The 21,220-nt window shown below is 47.2% G+C and overlaps 2 protein-coding genes across 2 annotated transcripts; one reads left to right on the top strand and one right to left on the bottom strand.

Moving 5' to 3' along the window:
* The first annotated feature begins 273 nt into the window (after nucleotides 1–273).
* On the top strand, nucleotides 274–15,838 carry LOC131265521 (cadherin EGF LAG seven-pass G-type receptor 3). Its single transcript, XM_058267795.1, is given in 8 exon segments — nucleotides 274–475; nucleotides 7,999–8,142; nucleotides 9,073–10,478; nucleotides 10,480–11,063; nucleotides 12,170–13,539; nucleotides 13,619–13,860; nucleotides 14,185–15,614; nucleotides 15,727–15,838. Coding segments are annotated over 8 exon segments (5,490 nt in total).
* Nucleotides 15,839–17,634: 1,796 nt separating this feature from the next.
* On the bottom strand, nucleotides 17,635–21,156 carry LOC131262348 (uncharacterized). The gene is made up of 3 exons (XM_058264336.1): nucleotides 21,021–21,156; nucleotides 19,970–20,053; nucleotides 17,635–19,869 (listed from the first exon to the last, which is right to left on the bottom strand). The coding sequence occupies exon 3, from the start codon at nucleotides 19,843–19,845 to the stop codon at nucleotides 18,736–18,738; it is 1,110 nt and encodes a 369-aa protein (XP_058120319.1). The 5' UTR covers nucleotides 19,846–19,869; nucleotides 19,970–20,053; nucleotides 21,021–21,156; the 3' UTR covers nucleotides 17,635–18,735.
* Nucleotides 21,157–21,220: the final 64 nt, after the last annotated feature.

The following is a 21,220-nucleotide window of genomic DNA, read 5'->3' as shown; positions in this document are numbered from 1 at the left end:
TTTTGTCCTATTTGGTCACCATAACTCCAACCCCGTTTCTCACACGAAGCATTCGCGGTTACACGGAAAGCTACCACCGAAGGGGATCAAGTGTCAAGACGAAAGAGTTCCGGAAGGCGTACCCTTTTGCGTGTGATGGTGCCAAGCACCTGCGCAGAAGCGAGATAGAGTGTGTGCGTGTGTTTGCAGCGGAGATCGCCCACTTTAGCAAGTTCCCAGCAAGCGGAGGTTCCATTGCAGTCCACCGCAGCTCTTCAGCAGAGAGGTGCCATCATGGTGGTTCATACGAGCAGCAGAATGCAACTGACCCCTGGTGGCGTTAAACTGGTTTTAGCCGTCATGCTTTGCCTGGCGGGTCTGGCCCGGGCGCAAACCATCAACAGGACGCCGCACTTCATCCCGGGCAGTGGGGACATGTCTCGGTTCAGCCTGGCCGAAAATACCCCCGTTGGAAGCGTGGTCTACCAGTTGCGAGGTACGTTCCAGATGATTCAACTCCATCCTAATAAGCAGCCCTCGTTGCACTTTTAATTTCGTTGCATTACGCAGCCACTGCACTGCAAGAGGCAGTCCGATTCCGGTTCGGTGCGCTCCAGAGTTCCGTCAGCGAGTTCCAGTTGGAGCGCCCACAAACCGGCCGGCCACTTTCAAGGTGTTCCGCACAGCTTCATTTCACTTTTCGACGACGACGGCAAGATGACATTTAAGAGACACAGGTCTTCTGGACCCAAGTGGATCCAGTTTGTGGCTCCATTCACTTCAACCCTCCTTTTAAGAGTATCTCCCACGTCCCTCCTTTTAAGAGTAACTCGCCGACGGACGGTCACGGTTCGCTGACGCACTCGATGGGTGGTTCTCGGCGAAATTGACAGCCTTAACAGCCCCAACTGGTCGGAAAACAATGATATATTTCTTTACTACCTTCGCAGTAACTACGTTGGCTTCTTCCGCTTTTCTCCGGGTCTTTCGAAAGCCCGGCCTAAAAGAGAACGGAAGTGGGAGAGTTTTTGTTTTACGGCAGTTGGGAAAATTTTCACTCCCAGTCTCCGCTGCGTCTCCAGCAGTCTACAATTCATGGTCATCCATTGCTTTCCGATGGCATTGTTTAACAATAAAATGGCTTTTTAAGTATCACAACAATATAACATAACAATTTTAACTGAAAAGGCTTACACTGGTTAAGATAATTCATAATGCAAAACTCGTTAAGGATATATTTTAAAAACAATTTTACTATGCAATATTACTGTTTTATCCTATTATCCTTACTTCATTTTCCATCGACAGAGACATTGTAGAATAATTCCCTCAGAAAAATACAAAATCATATCATTAGTACGGCTTTTTTGGCAGGTTGCTTCTCAGGGATTAGAGAAAACATTGACAGACTCTCGAAGATTGGCTATTTCTCTCAAAATGAAGATTTCTTTTGATCCGCTACGGTTTGTTTTGTCAACCTTTATTTAAGACTATTTTGAGAGGGGAGAATGCAAACACTACACGACATTGAGCGCCCGCATCTTCAGATTAACTAGGACGTGGTAAGATCGTAAATAATTCACTCCGACTCGTAAACGAAACGTACCGTTCGACCGACTGCAAAAAAGGTAATTAAAATTGCCGCTGCCGTGCCACACACATGTACAACACGTGTACACATTCGTTACACAATTTTCCACGCCGAGTTTGCCGGCCGAATGTTTTGATTATGGAGAGGAAAATGTGTGCCTTCTTTTCCCGTTTTCTTGTTGTTCGGTCGAAAGGTTAAAGTCGTAAATTATGGAAGAAAAAAAACAGGCTTAATGAAACACTGCTTGCCTGCACCCTCAGTCGAAACGGGTTGAATGTGATCAGTATCATGATATTTTATGATTTTATGCGCAGAAAAAAAAAACCTGTTTCGTTGCAACATCCTGCGGAAATTGATTCCACCGATGAAACCGATACCGGAGCTGACTTCAACCCCGTGATCGAACGGTGAGAGTGAAACAGAAAGCGCTCCCACCCCTCAAGCCCGCGTACACCGAGCGCCAATGTAAAGCAGTTTGGAAATAATCAACCGGAATAATTATGATAATTGCCCGATCGATTGAAACCAGTTAGATCGATAAACAGGGAAAATGGTACGGATTGATCAAACAGGCGCCCCTAACGATCGGAGCGAACCGCATTACGATACGCGATCGGTTCCAGAAAATCCACTGGGTTCCGCGCTCATTAGCCCATCAGAACGAGGTTGAAAAGAAAAATCCTCCGCCTCTACCAGCTTCATCTTCTCCCTCGGGCACTTTCCCACCTCACCCGTTCCGTGAAATGAGCTTGAAAACGAAAGGAAGCCGTTGCATAAGCGCCAAAACAAAACATTCATACATATATATGCGCTGCCAAACGGAGCATTCACTCTCCGTGTCGGTGGCATCTCCGAAGTGGGTCCGTTTTCGAGCATGAAATTGGAAGCATTTTCATCATTTGCCACACCATTTGCCCTGCATCTGGCCTGGCTCGGGTTGTACACTGCTAGCCGTCTGGTAGGTTAGTGGTGTTGGCGTTGATTAGGAAATGGAAAATTGCTCCACCAAACGAAGTGTTAATGCAATTACACGATCTACACTCCTTCCCTTTGCATGGCCGGTCCATCACCACTGGAAAGGGTGTTTGTGGCTCACGAGAGGAAAGGAAAAGATCGCAACGAAACAGAAAAGAGATCTTACACTGTCCGAGTAATTCGGAATGTTGTTTGATTTGCGGTAACGTTATAAAGGAAAGGTTCAAGCGGAGGGCCACACATTTTCCCAATTACAGCTCACCGTAAATTATCCAATCGCAGTGATGCGCAGATTAAAAACCAATCGATCGACGGTTACCTTAATCCAACATAGCTGCATTTTTGTCGGATTAAAATGAAAGGGTGGATTAAAAGAATGCCGTTGGGTCGAAAAATTCTCATAAAACTTCTGCCGTTACTTCAATTGTGGTTTCCATTCGATCGCGCCTCGTCATCAACTGTATGAAAATATCTTCATCACAGGGAAAATAGGGCATAGCGAAAACCCTGCCACCGCTGTTTGTTTCATCAGCTTAATTAGGAATACCTCCTTAAGCCGCTCGTTGGATATGGCTTGTGTTCGTAAGTAATAATGTATTAACGGACTCTCTACGAAAGAAATGATTTGCGACAAAAGCTGCACACTCCGTTGGACCACTGCGCTGAAGGCAGCTGGCAAGGGATCAGACGAACTGCAGGGAAGCTAAGGATGGTATGGAAAATGAAAAATTAAATCCTAAATCGAATAACGGATCAAACAAACAGCACGACGGCGTGAAGAAAGTTTATTGAAAACAGGAGGAAAATAATAAGCGGAAGGAGAGAGAAAAAAACAGCATAAGGGAAAACCGGTTTGCAACTCGCCCCAGGAGGGCAGCACGTGATCGTCGCCACCGTTAGAAACTGGAATGAGAAACGATCCGCTGCGACTGGGTTGATGAGATGAACACAACAGCCTGCCAACATTTGGGTGAACAGCAATCGGTGTCCAAAACGTATCGGATGCCTCCACCATTGGGAGTTATTTCGAACGCTATCACGTGAAATGCACCACAGTATGAAACTCGACCAGCCTCCCCGTCGCAGGAAAGTGTCTGTCAAGTCGAAAATAAGAAAGGGAACGCCATCGACATTGCGCGAGAGAGGAAAACCAAGAGTCACACCGTGGGCGAAAAGTGGGCCACAACACGCAGACAGGCACGAGACGGGAAGCGATTGATAATGAAAATTCGACGGCAAGGGGGTTTGGGAAGCGATTTGCCTGTCGCCCTTGTCGGGTCTGGGCGCGCGAGGTTCGTTCACGGCCAGTCGGACGATCTCGGAAAGAGGTGGAAATTGTTTCTTCTTTTTTATTTCAGCGTCGCTGACGGAAGAGACACAATTACGGGATGAAACCCGAAACGGGGGTGGTCAAGGGGAGGAGGGGGCGGTCACGATGGGCCATGCTTTCACTTGCGGTGTTGTGAATCGGGGAAGTGACGAGGGAAACGAAAAAGCGTTCCGAAATTCCCGACCACGGAAGGAATGCCACCCGGAGAAATCTTTTGTTTCGGATCTACTTCATCTTCGGTTTGAGGGTTCGCGCCAATGGAGTTCCCCCGTTCCTATGTCTTGTAGCTGCAACACCAGCGAGTCTAGTCAAACGCGAGGAGGTTTAGGTGTTTTTCTTTACTTTTTGAAAGCTGCTGGAGCGGGAAAAGTTTGGCCTCTGGTGCGGGGATGGCAAGAGACACAATGGAGTGTGTTTAATGATGCGAAATAAATACTCTACTGTAATGCTAAGCAGACTCTGAAATTGTCAAACCGGACTTGTAGTCGGCTAAGTAGTGACTGTTTGGAATAGAGTATGATATATACGAGATTTATAAACAAAAAATAGAAAGTTAATCTGTACCATATATACGGCATAAAATTTGCATTGGCCCGAAAAGTGTACGTTGTAAATGTTTTACTCATGAGCAATTGTTTTTTTATGAAAAATATGCAAAATTGAAACAAAATAAAATACATAAGGTATAGCATGAAAAATATTCGTTCGAAAAGGAAACGCGTCAATTAATTTAGCTTAAGTTTGGTAGCATAAATCAAGTTCCTTATTTTTTCGAGAATAAAATCATCATTGTGTTCCACAGAAGCATTTTCGAGGAATTTGTTTCCAACGTTCTTTTTTTGTAATATTTTTGTAATATATTTTCTTTTACATATTCTATATGTAGAACATACATAGACGTCTAATTTTTCTTTAAATTTTGAAATTTTTCATCCAAAACTCACTTGTTAAAAAACCGATGCTCTAACCCTCGTGACCACTTTCATGGCAATTGAATCAAATTGAAATTTAGAAAATCTGTTTCAATTCCAATCCGGTTATGTTTCCTTTTTTTTTAAATTTTGCAACTTGTGCTAATATCTAGAAATTTGTACCAACACCTTTTACAACATCATCCCTTGTGCGTAAATATACAATATTATTCGTTTGAATTCAAACTGCAACGTCCTATAGCCCAAACCTCCAAATCAATGGTACAGGTCCTGGTATAATATTTTGAAACAACATTGTTCCGCTAAGGGTTAAGTTGTGCAACTGAAAACCATCGGTAGGTTTTGTAAACCTACCACTTTCCCATTCCAGTACATTAGTTTTGCCATTCGGACATCCCAGCTCGAACATGTTTGACTTCAAAGCCATAAAGAATTGAGATGAAGATTGGGCATTAATTAATCAGCCCTCAGCGCATGAACTCCCGTGAGTTTCTGCCGAAGCTACCATCTTCAGCGTTATGAGCGAGGGTAAGTTCGCACAAATTGCTCATCATGCGATCGCCGTTGCTCGGGTTGTTTACAGCGTCATCCATTAGGCATCTTGAAAACACTTCCCGCTTGGTGAATCTCGCCTCGGACTGGCGGACGGAAAATTCGCAGCCAATTCGTCTCGCAGTCGCCGAAAACCGAAGAGAAAAACCGAAAGTGTGTGCCCGGTGATGAGTGATGATGGGGATGATGAAACGCGCGATACAAACCGTCCATGTTTTCACCCCGTTTTGTTTACCATGAACTCACCTCGTCCGAACGGCGGCTGGACTGCTCGGGTCCAAAGTTGCCCGGAGCTGAACCGATTTGCCATGCGGTGAACGCTTAGACTTAAAGGTTAGTCGCTTGGATAGCCATAGCAGTCTTGCTGTTGGTTCGCTACGAAACCCCCTTTCTTATGCTTCACCACTTGTTATGCCTGTGTGTGGCCTTCAACGTGGTTTGTTCTTCCAACTGGAACGCGCGCTACATTCTAAGGGCTTGCGGTTCACTTGAGCTTATGGTCAGCCTGGAAGGCAGGTCCCAGTCACCCGGTAACCGACGGTCAAACCTTGATAAAGTGGAGCGTTTTAAGTCTTGCGAGCAAGAACTCGTAAACAAACCTGACACGAATTCTAGCTCCATGCACATGAGCGAAGGTTAAATTGACATTCCTTTTTTGGGAATTTAGATCGTTACACAACGTACCATTACCGCGAGTGGCGAGCTGAGTTTCGCGGGTGCAACCATTTTCCTTCTCATTGAACTCAGTCAAGGTCGGGCAAAAAAAAAGTTCATTTTATCTCTCGCAGACGACGGAGTCCTCGGCCTTTCCCAACCCGGCCTCGAAGGGAGTCACACCTGACACACCTTTGCAGACGAAACTAAACCATGGGCTGCTCATGCACGGTCTGCAAACACACGTCGCTCTGGAATACCTTTTGCTGACTTATTTATGCAGTTGAGGGAAAAGAAAAACGATTACGAACGTCTAGCTTTACCCTCGAGTTCCCACGATCCATTCAGCCGAACTAGGCACTGTGACGGCTCGATCTCTGTGGCACGCAACTTCCTTATTCGAAAGACTTGCGCTGGCGTGAAGCGGGAAACCTCCCATATTGCGACGTTGGAATTGTACCACTCGTGATAGAAAATCCTTGGCTATCTTCCGTCACGAATCAAAAACGCATCTTTCAACCAACTTCCCACCATTTTACGCACGTTGCATTTCTTTTCTTGTCGACCGAGTTCGTTGCGCGTTCGCTCGGCGGCGGCACACTTCACTGAAAACAATACACACGATTAGTCACGTGCCATCGAGCAGACGACAGCCCGACTAAAGGCACTTCACACTTTGTCCCGTCACGTGTTTTTCGGGTAGGGGTTGTGGATGGCTGAGTAGTTGGTTATGGATTGGCCGATGTGGTGTTGGGTTGTTTCTTATGCATGCATGAAGAGGATCAAAATTAACCGTTTTATTACATTCGTGATGGGTGGTATTTACGCTTGAGTTATGACATTCAAACTTCGTCTTTCGAATTCGTCATTGGTAAGCCAAACGTAGCATCAAATGTGTTGAGTCAAATAAAATTAAAGAGATCTCATATGCATTTTTCATTGCGAGTTTAAGGCAGAGCAACCATCAACGATCATAATCAAAATCAGAATAATTTATTTGCTTCATTTAAATTAAAATCAATATGAAACCTTTAACCTTATCGGCAATTAAGTAACAACTTACAAATTTGTGAATGTAGGTATACGTGAATCTGAGCATTTATGATAAAGAAAAGAACGAAAGCAAATCAAAATACAATTATACATTTTCACTGTTTAATAATTTTTTGCCTTTGGAGAAATGACTTCAACATGTGGTTTTGCTATCTTCTAGACTTGAACCACAACTTTGTAACATATTTAAAAGCATACTCAGCATTTCTAGCACACATTACAACACTGCACCAGCATAAGCGAATCGGAAACGCACTATGCCACCAAATCGCTGTGCAAACCAAGCTGCGATAAACAACCCATCCCCGCATGCGACCTCAACACATTTTGTGCCACTTCTCATGCGCCAAACGGTACCGAGTGGTGCAAAAACAAAACAGAAGTTACGTGAAAAAATGCACATCAAAATTCAGCACAACTCGCATCCATGCGAATGAATTTTCCCCCCATCAGAGTACTTGAAAGGGGTGGAAGCTAACTTTCGACTCTCTAATCTGTTGTTTTAAGAAACGTAAACGCATAAGGGAGAAGATTCGTAAGTTCGACAACCGATGGAAACCCTAAAACGGACCAATGTGGTCAGAACAGGTTTTGCTCGGTATTCTTCGCACGTTTTTTCGCGCACCACTGAACCGTTCTTCACGTTGCTGTGTCGATCTCATTTCTTCGAACCACAACATCCGCCCCGAAGCCATCAGGTTTTATGGACCGTGCGTTCTGAGGGTGTGCCATTGGTCCCCACCGGTACAACCCGGTCGACCGTAAAACGCTGGCGAATATCTTGCGTCAATCTCTGCTCGTGCTAAACGGGCCGCCAACCAAACAAACAGCGCATATAGAAAGTATAATCGAGCGCCAGAATCCGTTACACCGATGGACAAACGTTTCGTTTTTATGAGTTCTAATTTTTCTCTCTTCCCGTTCGTCCGCAGGTACTGACCCCGAGGGAAGTAAGTTACGCTTCAGTATCTCCGGTCCGGTTTTTAGCGTCGATCGGGACAGCGGCGTCGTTCGGTTGCGGCAATCGCTGGACCGCGAGCAGCAGGACACGGTGGAGGTGATCATCAGTCTTACCGGTAAGTCGTGGTTGAGGTCCAGAAAACTCTAACAAAACATCGTTCAGGAACTTGACGACATTACCTTCAAACTTAAGCGAAGGAACGTTATAACCTTATCTGAAAGATACACCAAAAATACTTTGGAAAAAACAATTTTGTATTTTAACACGTTTTCAATTTTGTCTACGGCCAACAACCCCAGGTATGTTATGAATTGTGTATAGAAGGTGAAGGGGGTGAATTTTGGACTTTTAAATTCTATAAATTCGGTTCAGATACTCAAGGCACCCCGAAAACTGAAACTAAGGTACATTACAGTATTATTATTAAAATCAGAAAAGAACCAATGTTACACAAGTTTATGCATAAAATTCTTTCCATACGAAATTAATCACATACAAGGAAATGCTGGTCGCAGACGTAAGAGGTAAAATTTAAAAAAATTAACGTTGAAAACAATGTTTTCCGACGTGCAAGAACTTAATTTATTCCAGGACGTTAAGACTTCCAGGAGCGGAACTGATTTTGCGTTGATTGATAACGTTGTGACATTTTATACGTAATAGCGAAAATAATGTTATGCATTCGACATACTTTCGATTAGTATGAAGTCTCTTGTGTCGGGCTAATGATTAATAAGTATGAACTGTTAATCTTTTGAAATAAAAAACCAACCCGGATGGATGATATCATAAATATCGGAAATGTCACTTTAGGCATGAAAACACAATTTCACGTCTGGAATTCAACTTTTATCTTATGCCAAACATTACAATTCGCCACGCATATAAAATTTGATATTTTCACCATTGAATAACGAGTGCATGACAACGGAACTCATTTCATAAGCAAAATTCATGCAAAAAACAATATTTTTTCACAATTGAGAGCCGTAAACATAAATAAGTACTGATCACCTGATTGGTGTTTGTCGTTCGTCCTCCTTAGATGAGGGTATCCTTGGCACGGAGCCAAACACGGTGTCCCTGCGGCGGGAGATTCCGATACGGGACTACAACGACAACCCACCGGTGTTCGTGGGCCGCCCTTACAGTGCGACGATGAGCGAATCGACGAAGCCAGGCAGCAACGTAACGGTAGTTCCGGAAATCGTGGCCACCGATCAGGACGAAGGCATGAACGCCGAGCTAACGTTCAGCTGCTACCAAGACCCAGCCAAAGGAGCGGACGACATCTGCGAGGTGTTCACGGTGCACACGGAAAAGATGGCGCAGGGCAAGTTCGGTGCCTGGATCGAGCTCCGGCGACCGCTCGACTTCGAGACCCGGCCGTCCTACGTCCTGACGATCCAGGCTCGCGACGGATCGCCCACGAACGCACTGAAGGCGTACGCAACGGTGGCGGTGACGATCGTGGACGTGCAGGACCAGCCGCCTGTCTTCATCAACGCACCCTATTCGGCCACCATCCCGGAGAACACGGTCGAGGGCACGCGCGTCCTAACAATCAACGCGACCGACGGCGACACCGGCAGCCCGAACCCGCTGATGCTGATGCTGGAGGGCGAAACGATGGGCCACTTCCGGTTGCACTACATCGGCCATCCCCGATCGGGAGTAGCGGAGCTGGTGACGACCGGAAAACCGCTCGACCGTGAGGACCCGACGGTGGCACAGAACGGTGGCGCCTACACGTTCACTGTTCGCGCGACGGAGTTGATCAACGGCGAGCTACCGGGAGACAGTGCCAGCTCACCGATCACGATCGTGCTGACCGACGTCGACGACCATCGGCCAGAGTTCAACCAGCCCACGTACGAGGTGTCGATCCCGGAGAATCTCGAGCCGGACACGCCACTGCCGGGCCTCGCCATCGTCGTGACGGACCGCGATCTCGGCCCGAACAGCCGCTACTCGCTGGCCCTCCGGGACGTGCGCAACTCGGCCGGAGTGTTCGCGGTGGCCCCGACGCACGGCGAGGGCCGCACGCCGGTGGTGGTGAAGGTACTGAACGCCTCCCGCCTTGACTACGACGTGCCGAACGTGGACGACAAGACGTTCACCTTCGAGCTGGTCGCGTCCGTCGATGGAGAGGAACGGTCGAGTGCGACGGTGACGGTGCACCTGCAGGACGCCAACGACAACTCGCCGGCCTTCCCGCAACCGAGCTACTCGCTGACCGTTAGCGAGAACGCCCCGCGCGGCTTCCTGATAGCCAACATCAGCGCCACCGACCACGATGCGGGCATGTTCGGGCAGCTGCGGTACGTGGTGAAAGGTTTCGGCGCGGAACTGTTCCGTACACATCCGACCGAGGGCGGCCTGTACGTCGAGCGGCCGCTGGACTACGAGGAGCAGAAGAGCTACAGCCTGGCGCTGGTGGCCACCGATGGCGGGGGGGCGAGAAACGAACGCGAACGTGTTTGTCGACGTGCTCGACGAGAACGACAACTATCCGGCGTTCGAGGCGCTGGAGTACACGCGCACCATTCGCGAGGGGGCCACCGAGTTCGAGCCGCAGTTCTTTGTCCGCGCCACCGACGCCGACGGGCCGCAGCAGGGTGGAGGACGGGTCAGTTATACCATCGAGTCGGAAAACAGCATCAGCGGGCACGTGTTCACGGTTGACCGGGAGTCGGGCGAGATCCGGATAACGCGCCCCGTCAACTCGATGGACACCGACCGGGGACAGTATGAGCTGCTGGTAGTCGCTACCGATCACGGTGTGCCGCCTCTAAAGAACGACACGCGCGTCCTGGTGCGCGTCGGCATCTCCGGCAACCAGCGGCCCATCTTCCAGGGACACTCGGTCGCCGGGCGCGACATTCCCGGACCACCGTCGTACCGGGCGACAATCCCGGAGAACGCCCCGGCCGGCACCAATGTGACGCAAGTCTCGGCGACCGATCCGGATGGGCTGGACGATCTGCTGAGGTACAAGATTGTCGGTGCCAGTGATAACTTCGTCATCGATGATCAGTGAGTATTGGTTCTAACATTCTCAACGGCTCGGATATAGGGATCGTTCCCTTCCGAGACCGTATACTTATCTGTAGGAAAAATATCTAGTACTCTCTTTATAGATTGGTATGACCAAAAACGGTCGCTGTGCCACGAAAGAGGAATCAGGGTTCACCACCATAGGGCATAGATACCAAACGAGAAGATGATTCGGGATAAGGAAGATTCCCGAATGTGTATGTCCTTTGATGATGGTCTCAGAACTCTAAGCCTGCAAATATCACCTTCTGTGATCTACACGACAATTAGCCGTTGCCTCAAGAAGATTGTGGAAAATTTTGGAAGAGAATGGATTTCATTTAAATGACTCATGATTCTCTTAGCCAAACAATTATTCTTCTAAAGGACAAGGACTAAAGGGGGGGGTCCGCGTCAACCGAGCGGTAGCGCCGGTTAGAAAATCGGCCCATGAGCGCCGGGGCTCACAACCTCGACGGCGTGGGTTCGAATCCCAACCGAGACCGGACCCTCCCCTGTACGAGAGGACTTGACTATCCACGTACACATAGGGTAAAAAGTCTCGTAAGCCCTTAACGGGCTGGCATGACCAACAAGGTCGTTACGCCAAGAAGAAGAAGAAGAAGAAAGGACATTGGTAATTTTCCTGCTATGTTTTTAGCATATCTGGCCTTCAATTTATCTTTCGTATTGCCTTTTGAAGTTTTGCCCAATCGCTTCACAAACCTGATCGTTTAATGTAAGCTTCCATGTTTTCCTTGTTTTTGGAAATGGAAGATAAATGGTTCTAAACTTGTTTTAGGAAAGCTTTATGTAAATATACTTTATGAGTTTTAAATTTGGCCTTAATCTTATCTGCATAGACAAAAAATAGAACTGTTCTGTCTCACATAAAATCATAAATGATTCAAATCGATAGCGTAATATTACTTCGAGTAGATCTAAGCTTCCATCGTTTATGTTTGAGGCCATCAAAGAGGTTGCACCCTTAACCCTTCATTAGGTTGCAATATATAAATTAATGTTCTGTACAAGACTCATCAAAAATAGAACATTCCATCTCAGAAAAGCTTCCTCCAGCTCACAAAAACACTTCCCTTTTGCAGTACGGGACTCATCACCGTTACGCGTGACGCCCGGCTCGACCGGGATACCAATCCGGAGAGCTACACGATCGTGGTGAACGCAATCGACGCCGGTTTTCCCATCCCGGAGACGGCCACCACGACGGTGCATGTGAAAATTCAGGACATCAACGACAAGCCACCGCGATTCACGCAGCAATCGTACACGGCTTACGTGTCCGAGCGTAGCCCAGTCGGTGCGGAAGTGTTACGCGTTGTTGCCAAAGACACGGACCTGGACGCACGGCTCTCGTACGCCATCGTCGAACCGATCACGGCCGTCACCAAGGGTGGCATTCCGCTGCTAACGACGTCTTCCTACGACTACCGACAGGCGTTCCGGATCGATCCGCAGGATGGTACACTTTTCGTCAACAGTACGCTCGATTACAACTACGCGGCCGTTATAACGCTCACGGTGGAAGCGACCGACATGGCGGCGCAGGTGGCCCCGGAGAGCCAACGCGACCGGGCTGAGGTAACACTGTACATCCAGTCGTTTAAGGACACGAACCCACTGTTCCGCAACAAGGGCTGGTCGACGGTGCGTCCGAAGATCGAGGTGAAGGTGAAGGAAGAGTCGCAGGTCGGTTCGGTCGTGTTTCGCATCGAGGCCGACGACCCGGTGGCCGACGTTCCGATCACCGACTTTGAGCTCATGATGCCCGACGTCGACGAGTTCTTTGCGCTCAACGAGCGAACTGGCGAGATCACACTTCGCCGACGCTTAGACTACGAGACCTACAGCAAGACGACGATCGACTTCGTCGTAAAGGCGGTCACTAGCAACCGGAAGCGGCACTCCCTGGCGTACGTCAACGTGACGATCGAGAACGTAAACGACAACTCACCCGTGTTCGAGCCGGAAGGCAACCAACGGGCGACGGTGCTCGAGTCCGACCGGTTCCCGCACGTTGTGGCCACCGTTCGCGCCACCGATCGGGACGCCGTCCGCACCGACCGCGACACCCTCCTCGGGTACAGCGAGGTGCGCTACAGTCTGTTTGGATCACACTCGAATCTCTTCACGATCAACAACGTGACGGGCGAAATCCGGATCGCACCTAGACAGTCACTCGACCGCGAGAAGCAATCCGTGCTGAAGCTGGTGGTGGTTGCTGAGGATGCACCCGGCCGGCCACAAGAGTCACGCAAGGCCACCATGGAGCTGGTGATTGACGTGCTGGACGTGAACGATAACGCACCCATTTTCGGCCAACGCTCCTACACGGCCGTCATCCCGGAGAACGTGCTGGTGGACACGTTCGTGATCGCCATTACCGCGCACGACCCCGACGAGGGTTTGGGTGGTGAGGTGCGCTACGATCTCCTCAACGAGGGTGAAGCAAACGGTAACGGTCCTTCCCAACCCACGATTTCCCTCCACCAACAAACAAACTCGTTAACCCGTAGCGTTTGTTTCCTTTCCAGGGCTTCTACAAATCAACGCGAAAACGGGTGAAATCAAAACGAAGGCGATGCTGACCGGCAAGGGACGTTCGGAGCCGTACGAGCTGGTGGTGAGGGCGCAGGACAGCGGAAGCCAGCTGCCGAAGCAAAGCTCACTGTACAATGACGTCTCCTTTACGCTGTACATCGGTGATATCAGTGCGAACGACGGCATTCCCTTCTTTATTGCGCCACAAGTCGGTCAAACAGCTAACGTTTCTGAGGTGAGTTTGGACGAAAACTTCTATCCGGAAAGTGAACGCGCTCCGGAGATGCATTAATCGAGAGGGTTGGCCTCACATCTTCCTAGAATAATATGTTTTCTGTTTCATGGAAGGCGATGCAAAATTACAAAACACAAAACCGAAACCTCAAGACTGATTTAACAACACTTTCTTGTCAAAACTTGTTGTTGAACTTTGATCATTAATTTTAAATCAAGGTCCATTAGGTTTGTCCCTTATTGCCATTTTTTTTAATCACCAGCTAAAACATTTAAAAATGAAGTCGTAGGCTAAATCGTAACATTATGTTCTCTACCATAACAGAACGCTACGATCGGAGCGCCTGTGTTCCAAGTGATCGCAAGCGATCCGGACAGTCCAGCAACTCCAAGTGGAACCCTGCGTTACCGCATCCAGGCGGACATCGAGGATGCCAAGTCGTTCAGCATCAACTCCAAGACGGGACTCATCACGACGACGCGCACGCTCGATCGTGAGACGAAGGCTGCCTATAACGTCATCGTTGAAGTTAGCGACATGGGCGAGCCGCCACAGGCCGCAACCGTAGTACTCCGCATCAACGTCCTGGACATTGACGACCATGCGCCACGCTTCGAACGTGAGGCGGAGGCGCAACCGCTGGAGTTGTCGGTGCTAGAGGAACAGCCGGCCGGTACGGTGGTGGGCACCATCGCGGCAGTGGACGAGGACACCGGTGCGAACGGTGCAATCGACTACGTGATCGTTGAAGGCAACGAACTGGGACTGTTTGCGTTGACACGCACGGAAGACAACCGGGCGATCCTTAGTACCACCAAGCCACTCGACCGCGAATCGTTGGAGTTGGTCCGGTTGACGGTGCGATGTTTTAAGCTTGGATCCACCGACCAGCTCACTGGCATCGAAGCGTACAACCGATTCGACCGGTCTCAGCGGCAGCTTGTGGCGCGAGTGGTCGATATTGACGATCACGCGCCACGTTTCGAGCGCGAAAATCAAACGATCGGCATCCGACACAACGTGCCCATCGACACTCCGATCGCAAGCAGTCGCGCACTGGATGAGGACCCCGATGCTCGCCCGATCCGGTACTCGATCGAGAGCATCAACTTTGTGCCACAGTTCTACCGTCGGGATAACCATACCGAGGACTACACCAGCGTGTTTCGACTCAATGTCGACACTGGTGAGATCAGGACGGCCCGAGCCATGTCCAACTTCGTCGATGGGTTCTTCCAGCTCGCCGTCCGAGCGACAAACTCAGACCGTCCGGCAGGTATCAGCGAGACGCAGATGAAGATCTTCGTGATCCGGGACAAGTCATTGCTGCGGTTTGTGTTTGCGAAGCCCCCGACCGAGATCAGCGCCGTGTTGGACCGGTTCGCTGCCGAAATGCAGCACCGGCTGGCGGATGCGAACTTGGAACTGTCGGTGTTCGACGCGCAGGTCCTCAGCCATGCGGACCACAGTCTGGACTTTAGCTCGACCGGATCTTGCTTCCAGCTGACGCGCCATGGGTCAGCACTAGCTCCGACGGAAATGATGCGGCTCATGGACAGTGCCGAGCTGAAGGATGCACTGGCCGAGGTCTACCAGCAGTATTCGGTGCAACGGATCGACTCGTGCGCCGTTGGAAAGAAGGTACCTTCCGGGGCATTAATCGCTTCTTCCGGCACGTGGCTCGTCATACTGGCCGGGCTGATCGGGTTCGCTGCATTCGCGTCCACCATGACCGCGTGCTGTTTGGCGAAAAGGTAAGCCATCGTGCCGATCCGCTCTCGGTTAATTCTTCTTCTTCTGCCTACAGTCATTAAATTTAACAGCTCACGATCAGCTAGTAATGTTTGCTAACGCTTTTAATTTTAGATACAAAAGTCAAGTGCGATCAACGATCAACTCGCAGCGAATCGTTGGATCCGACATTTACGGTAGTGCCACCCCAGTCCTCTACACGGAACCGATCTACGGCGCGCTGTGAAGGACTGGCACACGTTGAGCGTGACAACCAAACGGGACCATTTAACCTCACGGACGAACCGACCGCCCAAAACGATGAGAAATCTGTACAAAGTCAAGTCATAGCATAAACTCGTTTTCTGTCGTATCTACTTCGATGTGAGACCGCATTAGGTGACGCTGGGGCTTTTTTACATGCTGGTGATATCATATTATTCTCGGCAACGGCTCGAAGACCCAAAGCAGTACTGCGAAAACGGGAGTCGGTCATATTTATTTTACTTCTAAAGGAACTTTGTTATTGTAGGCTTTGCCTGCGTTTAGTTTTTTAAACAACAAACGACAGAAAGGAGAAACAATCGCACCGGCAGAGGTTCGGTACGCAGTAGTTTACCTCTTTCGCTCCGCACCACCACGTGCCAAACCGAGTGGACTGTTTTGTTTTCGGGCGTTCGCAAGGAATCCTCTTACCCTGCTGAGTCCAAGAGCGCGCGCTGCCTTTAATGTATGATGTAAATAAATAGTTAGAAATGAATTGAAACGTTTGGAAGAAAGAAAAATATACAAACTGCCAGGTTTTAAAAAAAATCAGTTTGAAACGATGAAATCAGCTTGAACTTTATCATCCGAAATATGCTACATGTAACGTGGAAAGCATGTTCCAGGATACGGTGAAAATGTAATAAACTACATTTTTTTAAACGTCTATATTTAATTCTATGGTAACAACAGTTTACAAGGATAAAGTATTTTAATTTGGAAATAACTTAAAAAAATATGTAGCTTCCATAAGACTCGGTAATGGTTGTCCAACAGGTTCGTTACAAAAGCCTCCTTTATATAATGAGAACTTTAGATAATGGGTTGCAGTGTCCGAAAAAAGCTCTACAATTTGCCCGTTAATGGCTTACTAGACTTGTTCCCTTTGTGGACATGGACATAATCAGAATTCTCAGACAGGGGAGATCCTCCAATCTCGGTTGGGATTCTAACACAGACGTCGAGGTGGTGAGCCCTTGCACTGATGGACCGATTTTCGAACCGATGCTACCGTCCGGCGGATCCTACCGAACTACATGAACTTCAAGAAACTTAAATATTAAAAATTGTAGAACTTTTGTCCGACACTATACCACAATGATACAAGATTCAGACATGTACATAAAAGACGAGTTAGCGTTCTATGCTAGATTATATTTCTTGCAAAGAATGAACCAAAGATGTTAACGTGGAAAATTTCTACTCCCGCTGCAAGGAATCAAAACCTCATCAACAATTTTTAAACATATTGTTAAGATCCTTGTCTCGATTATATCTAATGAACTTAGACATTCATTGGCAACGTACGAATATATAACATGTATATGAATGTTATTTTTGTGCAGGAAAAATATCGTACTGACCTGCTTCCGAGCCCGCTCAAGATCACTGACACAACTCACGCCAAACGCGCGAGTTTCATCATTGATATTATCTACATACGATCCGAATGGTACGACAGCTAATAGTAACTCCATCATCATGGGTTTTTCTCGATCATTTGGTACGGTTCTGCCATAACCAATTTCACACATCAAGCTTTCCATCAACTTCAACCTCGTTCTGCGTACTTTGTAAAGTAATAAAAAAAAACATTGATATATGTTACAAGATTAAAAATAATAAATTTTATGTTTATGGAACTAGTTCGTTCCTTTATTTATTGTTAAATCAAATGTTACAAATTGATGAGCGATGAATAGATTCACCCTACGCTTCTATCATTAACGATACCGGGAAACTCCAGCCGTGAATTGAGACATTATACATTAACTACGGGATATTCCTGACCGGTGTGATTTATACAATGTGGAAGGGTCGTAGTTGGAAACATTTAATTTCTGTTTCTTTTTTTTTTATTTTGTTTATGTAAGAAACTTCTCCTTTCTTTTCCTAAAACATTCCACAAACGTTGGTTGTACCGAGAAGAATGCAATTCACTAGACTTTGGATCTCACGATCGTACAGACGGGTTAGAAATTATGTTGAGACGGTTAGTGCGCGCACCGGGCCCACATCCCCGGAGGTCGACAATATTCCGCGTCGTAGCTTTTGGCTTCTAGACATGGTGTACAGAGATAGAGGGTTACTAGGTGCTCAATATTTCACTACAGGCTAGCTTTTACTTTGCACCGAGGACACATACATTTGGTAAGCTAAAATTATTCAGTTGGGTTTGCTCGATTGAAAAAGCACGAAACACATTTATCTACAACGCACTTGAACGACGAACAGGGAATACGGAGGGGTACAGTTAAGTGAAAATGGCGGATGAGCCTACTCGTATCGAAATCTGATTTCCATACTGCCTTTTTCTGTGTATTTGTTTACAGTGCTCTTTACCTAAATTGATCTTGTTAATCAGTCAAACAATAATCTAAATAATTTGGAGACATCTCTTATTTTCGCCAACCAGTTGAAACTTAGCACTGAATCGCTTACGACAAATTTTTCATAACATGATCATTTTTCTATTGCTTTCAGTATCCAGCTCCTCCACTGCATTCCATTTGCTGTAATAGGAAGGAGGAGGATAGGACCGTTTACGTTCGAAAAGGAAATGAATTTGTTACGTATTAATCAATTTCCCGACGCTTATATGACGGGTGTGAATTGTTGATGCAGAATAATTTCAAGGACTAAAAAGTAACATATAGGACGCTAGTTTAAGTGAAGGAACTGCAACTGAGTTTTGAAAAGAGACACCAAATCATAAAATACCGATGCTACCACATCAGTCCCTCAACCTAATGACACTACTTTGTCCGGACTACTGGGACAGAAATACTCGCTCGACAATCGCACAACCTATGAACCATGATTGAACGGAAATTAAAAACGCCTCACTAGTGGTAACGTATAGCTCGGGACGACCTTCGCTTAGATGTACATCATTTCGGCCATGGTGGACATCTTCTTAGGGATGTACACGAGCGTTTCGAAGTAGCTGGCCATTTCATCGATCGTCACATCGCAGGGCATTGCGTTCAGGCGCGCCTGTTGCGAACATGATGCCGAAGCAGCCGTATTGGTGGAGACGGCAAGGCCATTGCTGCCAACCGCAGATTGGTTCGCCGAGGAGGAACTACTGCTGCCCGAGGAAAACGCGGGGAACAGTGGTGGACCGGAGTTCAATCCATCACCATCTGCCACAACGCTTCCTAGCGATCCCGGGCAGGGTCCGCTCAGCCCGCTGCTGGCCTTATAGTTTGCGTCCACACTGCTTCCGTCACTGTCGAGCGATGAGGTACTGTTAGATTTCTTCAGCTGCCGTCTGCGGTTCCGTCGCGCGTTGACCGTTGAGCGGCTCAGCTGCTGCCACGTTACATCTGACGGGCGCAAGGCACGGAAACTGGTGTGTGAAAAGTTGGGGCCCTCCTCGAACTGCCGCAGCCCGTACAAACCGGCCTGGCCAAGCGATAGCTCGTTGCACTGCGTTATCAGTAACCTAAAGTCGAGCAAATCGTCGCTAGCCTCATTGGCAAAGCATTTGGTGAGATTTGTCTCCGAGAGGGATGGCTTCAGTGGTGCGCCACATGCAGCCGCTGGCGTAACCGTCGTTGCTTTTGCCTCATGCAGCTTTCGCAACGTTTGATGTACACATTTACCGATGTTCCGCAGCATGGAATCGCGCACGATCGCTTTGCGTTCCGTGCGATTCTTGTGCTTGAAGGTAGGTTGATTACGAATGCTGTGTTCCAGGTGCAGCGAAGCACTATGTTTACCGTGAGCCATTTTATTAACGGTGGCCAATTGTATGCTTGTGGTCGGTGTGAAGGGAGCACGCTCAGCACCACATTCGCAGCGAGATCCGAAAATTTTACGAACCAGCTGGCGGTCCTTCTGACGTGTGCTGCTGGAACAATCCAGCTCGGTACGGAAAGGGTTCTTTCCAGCGCCACCGGACGAACTTTTAGCACCAGCGTACAGTAGCTCGAATGTTTTCACGGTATCCTCTAGCTTTAGTTCTTCGTCTATTTCCGTGGCCATTGTGATACAATTGTTTATTGAACACTGAAAATGTTAAATAAGGAAAAAAATATGGTCAATTCATTTGTAATGTCTTGTATTATGTATTTTGAAGCAAATGTTCAGCAATCATCAGCATACTCACATTACATTAGAGACCAATAATAATAGTTTTAAAATAGTCTTCGTTCTTAGCAAATCTTTCCTTTTGCAACTCGCCAGGATGTTTCTGTAAAAATGAATATATATTTTTAGGATAGCTCACTTTAATTCTCCCATTAAACCGTACAAATCCATCTTGGGAAAAATAAACTAATGCGAGGTTTTGATATTTATGCTTCGAATCAATGTTGCTTCACCAGCAGGGTGTCCCAATTTCAATATTTGAACAAATATGAAAAGTTTGTAAAGGATGGCACAATTGCCACAACAATAAAAAAAAAAACTTCAAAAAGGAGGCCAGCGATTTGTTGGTATTTAATGAATTATTTATTTACAAATTGTGCAAACCGCCGACTGCACGCTTCGGTGCTATTATATCAAACACAAAACTATAGTAGTCTAGCTTTTGCGCATTCCATTTTCCACAAAAGAAGGAAGTAGAAATTTCCAGAAAAGGATCAGAGCGACAAGACAGGAAGTGTTTTACGGAAGCACTGGCGCCTGAAGGAGTCTAATTTGTCATGCAAGGTTACTGCTGCAAGTGGTAAACAAACTGCTGGAAAGAATTCGTTTTGACTAATTTAAGCATGGGCTTTAAAAAAAACAACAATGTTTTGTCTAGTCCAACACAATCCACGAAAAAAAGGCCAAATGTCAAGTTACGTGACGTCAAGCAGGAAGACCTTCCATTTTTTTTACTTGTTTTGATTTGCTTCTCTACTCCTTGTACCCCACTTTTCTAACACATTGAAGAATGTTTTGCCATTATGCGAAATGGATATTTGGTTTTAAGAGTGCAATGAACAGTAGGCAATTCCATAGATTCAGCTAAATATTTTGCAAAACCGAGTAAAACTATCAATCAAAACTGGTTGCGCGCACTTTGATCGACTGTCCACATACTGCGACACAATTGCAATTGAGATTTCGTCAGCGAACGAAAACGCACGGGGCTGCACAGTTTTCACTGAAGGTGAACTCAAACTTTCCTGTCGCAATGCTACAAACGCTATTGATTTAAAACATTCACTCACCTTCCAATCACTGCAATTGCCTCAAAATGCTTCAAAATATAAACTCCTATAGCGCCAATACCAAATAGAGCGTTGTATGCAGTGGAAACTTTTGTGATGAAAACAAACAGTACAGAAGCGCGCACATCGTCGAATACAGAAATCGAGTGATTCATCAAAAATAGAACGAATTTAGAATCGACGAACAACGATGACAGTTC

The sequence above is a fragment of the Anopheles coustani genome, chromosome 2, assembly GCF_943734705.1.
Source record: "Anopheles coustani chromosome 2, idAnoCousDA_361_x.2, whole genome shotgun sequence".
Taxonomy (NCBI): domain Eukaryota; kingdom Metazoa; phylum Arthropoda; class Insecta; order Diptera; family Culicidae; genus Anopheles; species Anopheles coustani.
Note: the sequence above shows the minus strand (reverse complement) of the source record. Positions and strands in the feature narration are given on the sequence as shown.

What these genes read in the sequence shown, in the direction of transcription:
- LOC131262348 (XM_058264336.1), bottom strand. Translation starts at nt 19,845, where the DNA reads ATGGCCACGGAAATAGACGAAGAACTAAAGCTAGAGGATACCGTGAAA.